This window comes from Paramacrobiotus metropolitanus, unplaced genomic scaffold (genome assembly GCF_019649055.1).
Source record: "Paramacrobiotus metropolitanus isolate TYO unplaced genomic scaffold, Prichtersi_v1.0 Parri_scaffold0000024, whole genome shotgun sequence".
In the NCBI taxonomy this organism is placed as follows: domain Eukaryota; kingdom Metazoa; phylum Tardigrada; class Eutardigrada; order Parachela; family Macrobiotidae; genus Paramacrobiotus; species Paramacrobiotus metropolitanus.
Genome location: NW_026570244.1, coordinates 971,056 through 975,251, shown reverse-complemented (window position 1 = coordinate 975,251; position 4,196 = coordinate 971,056). Strand labels below are relative to the sequence as shown.

At 54.0% G+C, this 4,196-nt stretch overlaps 2 protein-coding genes across 2 annotated transcripts; both read right to left on the bottom strand.

Moving 5' to 3' along the window:
* Positions 1–1,348, bottom strand: LOC129587351 (collagen alpha-2(I) chain-like). The gene is made up of 3 exons (XM_055481061.1): positions 1,263–1,348; positions 939–1,119; positions 1–845 (listed from the first exon to the last, which is right to left on the bottom strand). Exons 1-3 carry the CDS (start codon positions 1,277–1,279, stop codon positions 195–197), a joined length of 849 nt encoding a protein of 282 aa, XP_055337036.1. The 5' UTR covers positions 1,280–1,348; the 3' UTR covers positions 1–194.
* LOC129587254 (zinc finger SWIM domain-containing protein 8-like) lies at positions 1,287–3,023 on the bottom strand. The gene is made up of 6 exons (XM_055480893.1): positions 2,990–3,023; positions 2,336–2,550; positions 2,142–2,249; positions 1,815–2,014; positions 1,560–1,752; positions 1,287–1,428 (listed from the first exon to the last, which is right to left on the bottom strand). The coding sequence occupies exons 1-6, from the start codon at positions 3,021–3,023 to the stop codon at positions 1,393–1,395; spliced, it is 786 nt and encodes a 261-aa protein (XP_055336868.1). The 3' UTR covers positions 1,287–1,392.
* Between the last annotated feature and the right edge of the window lie 1,173 nt (positions 3,024–4,196).

The following is a 4,196-nucleotide window of genomic DNA, read 5'->3' as shown; positions in this document are numbered from 1 at the left end:
TTTCAGCATCACAAAAAGCAAATACCATTCCGAATCACAAAATGTCACTACGTAACACAGACCGAACAGTGAGATAGTCTAGAAAGTTACTTAATCAAACTCACTTGAGAAAACAAATCCAGGCCGAGAAAAATCCAGAACCAAACGAAAAAGCCACTTCCGCATTGCCCGAGAACGACATGCAATTATCAAGGCTACTGATCATGGGCATCACGACGGAATCGTTTGAATCGCGAGCCCGTTCCACCGCGAACACCAGCTCGACCGCGCGCAGCCATTCCACCGCCCAAAACACCTCCCACGCTCGTCCCGGCATCACCGCCCGCTTCACCCTCTGGTGGCGCGACAGCACGGTCCGCGGCAGGAGCTCCATCGGGGCGTCCGTGGCCGGATCCCTCGCCCCCGAACGGCGCCGCTGGGCGAAAGCTCTCCGCGGCACTATAGGCTCCCGGCAGGCGCTCATCACCCGCTTGGCCTTGACGCTGCACTGCACCGCGTTCATCGGCCTTGTCCGCTGCACGGTCGCGAGACGCGCCCGCACGGTCCGCGGCAGGAGCTCCATCGGGGCGTCCGTGGCCGGATCCCTCGCCCCCGAACGGCGCCGCTGGGCGAAAGCTCTCCGCGGCACTATAGGCTCCCGGCAGGCGCTCATCACCCGCTTGGCCTTGACGCTGCACTGCACCGCGTTCATCGGCCTTGTCCGCTGCACGGTCGCGGTACGCGCCCGCACGGTCAGCGCCAGGAGTGGAGGGCGCTTCAATCAGGCCTGTGTCTTCGGATCCTGACTGGCGACAGTTAACAGCAAACGTGTGGGCCAGGTAAGATCCTAGCGCGAATGAGCCCCACTGCCAAGGCCAACACAACGCGATGAAACTGATACCACTGCCATCTTGTACAGTAAGGAATGTTGATCGTCAATGCAGCAGTGTAGCACTCACCTCCTTCTTCCTGGCCGGCGGGGGCAGCAGCGGAGGCAGCATCTGCGTGAACCCGCTGGACGCAGATGGAGATGGTGCGGAAACCGGCGGAGGCGGGCCTGTTGCCACGGACCTCCCCGTTTCGACATCGATACTGGCCTCGTCCAGCTCTATCCATGATACACCTTCCCGACCATACTGCCTGTATAAAAGAATCAAAGCAGCACTTTCACAATTCAAACTTTCCCCGCACTGAGCAATTCTGATATTGTCGACCGACGGGACGCGAAAATGTTCCGTTTTCAAGCGATTTTTTAGAACGCGTATATCAAGCTGCAAACTTACCCCAGGACGGCGTGCATATCCGTCTGTTGATTTATATCGAACGGAATGGTAATTGTGACGCGACCGCCCTCTTCAGCCACCGCGCAGGGCACATCCTCTCCCAGCAAACACAGGCGCAACTCCAAAGGGATCACCAGACGGTCCAAGCCTGGCGTTGTAGCACCACCTGCCACAACAGCTACACTGCTGCGAACATGTTGTCATGCATTGCATTCATGATTCAGACGTTAAAAATACAATCATATAAAATCAGACCAAAAAATCCTTGTCAATAATAATCCACCCGCGTTCATGTACCTGCTCGCAGGCCAGACACTCCTCGGTGACGATGGTGAGCGGGACGGCGTTGTTGTCGCCGCGGCGGAACATCTCGCGGATGATGGAGAGCAGGTTCCACATGCCTTCCGGCTCGCGGCCGCGGAACTGCTTGAGGAGGTTGCTCCACTCGGAGGCGGCCGGCGGCGCGTAGGTGGAGAGGAAGTTGACGTCGCTGTATTCAACAAAAAGCGTCAGTGCATCGTGTACAACGCAGCAGACGCAGCGCGGACGCACCTGCAGACGAGGGGCGTGGGCACGCAGAACTTGACGAGCAGGTTGCGGATGTTCTCGTGCAGGCCGTCCTCGTTGAGGCACCAGCTGCTGTGGTCGTGCGCCGAGGGCCCGGCGGTGGGGTCGGGGGCGCCGTGCGTGCCGTTGATGCTGGAGGCGCTGATCAGCAGCTGGTCCAGCAGCTGCTGCGCCGTCGGCAGAACCTGCAATAAATTGATTAATTATATACAAACCAATTAAAATGCTCATTCAACTGTGTAGAACTTTCATGCACGCTAAAATTAATGCAAAAATATTAATATATAAAATTCAAAGTGCAAAGTGGCTGACCTGCCGAGGGAGCTCACTGATGAAGTACTGGGCAAACTTGCGCAGCTGGTACAGACTGAGACGCTCGAGGGACTCGGAGAGAGAGGCGCGCAGCATGGCTGAATGGGGCTAAAACAGCAGCAGGATGAATGGGATTTTGGCGTTCGACAGAACAGATTGATTTATGCATAACACATGTAAAGACGGCGCGGTACCTGGTGGATGCGCTGCAGACAGACGGCGACGACGTGGGCGCACCAGGTCGTGCTGGCGCTGGGGGAGGCGCGACGGCAGGTGCAGCTGCAGGAGGTGATGCGGCAGCGGTCGAAGGTGACGGCCACGTTGAACACCGTCTGCAGCGCCGCGTTCAGCACGTTGTTGGCAGTGGCGCCAGAGTGCGGCGGGATCACCGCGGCGCTCAGGTGGAAGCCTGTGTGAGACGATGGCTCCCTTGCGTCCACCTGCGTGACGCTACTGGCGCTACGGGAGTGCTTCGTTGCACTACTCCGTGGGGAATTGCCGTCTGTGACGCAGCGCTTCTCTGATTGGTCGGCTACTGCCGTTCATTGTGTTCACTGCTGCGCAGTGCTTTAGAGTTGTCGAGAGCAGGTGGAATTTGGCTCTCTGAGTTGACTGAACGTCAGTGTGTTTTTGGTTCTCGATCGGAGACTTTATTAAATTGTATAACGTAGTCTGGATATCGTGCGTTGCGCATTTCATCCCTTGTACGACACGTTCTACATTCTACGGAGTCCTGTCAGTCTGGGCTTCCGTCCTGGACTCTTTCACAGTCCACGGTGATATGGTAGCAGAGCCGTGAACAGACGGTTTCTGAGTTTTCATCTGTTTGGCGAACGGCCACATTCTACCTGTTTGGCGAACGGCCATATTGATCTGGATCATCTTGATTTCATTGATCTCATTTCACCAGTAAGGCACTGGTTTTCCTCATCTGAAGCAAGGCGCAACCATCTATCGGATTACCAGCTCTCAAGGCAGCACTGACTAGAGAGTCTCCTGTAGGAGAACTCGTCGTGCACATCGACTCAGACGGCAGAAGGCTGCGGTGCAAGAGCTCTCCTGTCGGAGAACTTGTGCTGTTTCCTCTGCTAGGCAGCGGGCACCTCTTGTTGGGGTCAAGGCTGTCGGGCACAAGAGCCGAGAAGCCACGAGTTGGCAGCACCGAATGAGGTGCCAAGATATCAGTTAACGCGCTCCATCAAATTGGTTGTAGAGCGACCTGCTGGTAGGCTTGACAAGCCCAGCAGAAGGCTGAATAGGTCGGACAGGAAGGCGCCACAACCGTGCGGAATACGGCTGCGCGGGATCGGACTGTGGAGAAGATCATCTGGATCATCTCCGTAATCTGGATCATCTTTTCGCGGGATCGGAACGGTAGACAGGTAAAAACCGTTATTAATTATCGGATTGGTTGAAACGTAGAAAGCGCAATTCTCATTGGTCGGTACTGAGCTGAGCTAGACGTAGGCGTAGCTTTTGCACACGGTGCGCAAGTCTGGCCGTCGATCTGTGACGTCAGGCCGGTCAGAAAATTTTAACGGGCACACGTGATTGGTCAGTTAAACGAATTCCGATTGGTCGAAATTTCTAACGGTAAAATCGATCTAAAACGATCTCCTAACGATCTCCCAGCAGTGAAAACGATCTTTTTTTATCGGAAATGATCTGAAATTAACTAAAGGAAGGTGATTTTAATTGAATTGAAGTGACCAAAAAGTGACCATCTCAGAGATCGATCATCTCGAGATCATCAGTGACCTTTGAGATCAGATCAGATCAGATAGTGACCATTACAACTGAGCTGAGATCATCTATTTCAATCGGATACGAACTCTAAACGATCTTTCCAGCAGTTTTATTGATATTAGCAGTGAACGAGATCAATTTTGAGGCAAACCTCTCGATCTTTTTATCGAAAAAGTGACCTTTAAAATCGAACTTGACCGAATCAGATCAGCTAAAAAGCGATCTCAGGGACTTAAACGATCTCATTATAACGTGTGTGTGAGCAAAATCAGCAGGTGCGTCACAGTTATCCGATCACCATGGATAAAG

Excerpts from the sequence above, each read along its gene's own strand:
- LOC129587254 (XM_055480893.1), bottom strand. The coding sequence starts at position 3,023 with ATGATCCAGATCAATATGGCCGTTCGCCAAACAG. Across the intron at positions 1,753-1,814 it reads CCCACGCCCCTCGTCTGCAG|CGACGTCAACTTCCTCTCCA; the intron begins GTGCGTCCGCGC and ends TGTTGAATACAG. Across the intron at positions 1,429-1,559 it reads AGTGTCTGGCCTGCGAGCAG|GTGGTGCTACAACGCCAGGC; the intron begins GTACATGAACGC and ends CTGTTGTGGCAG.
- LOC129587351 (XM_055481061.1), bottom strand. Across the intron at positions 846-938 it reads CGCCGGCCAGGAAGAAGGAG|TGGGGCTCATTCGCGCTAGG; the intron begins GTGAGTGCTACA and ends TGGCCTTGGCAG.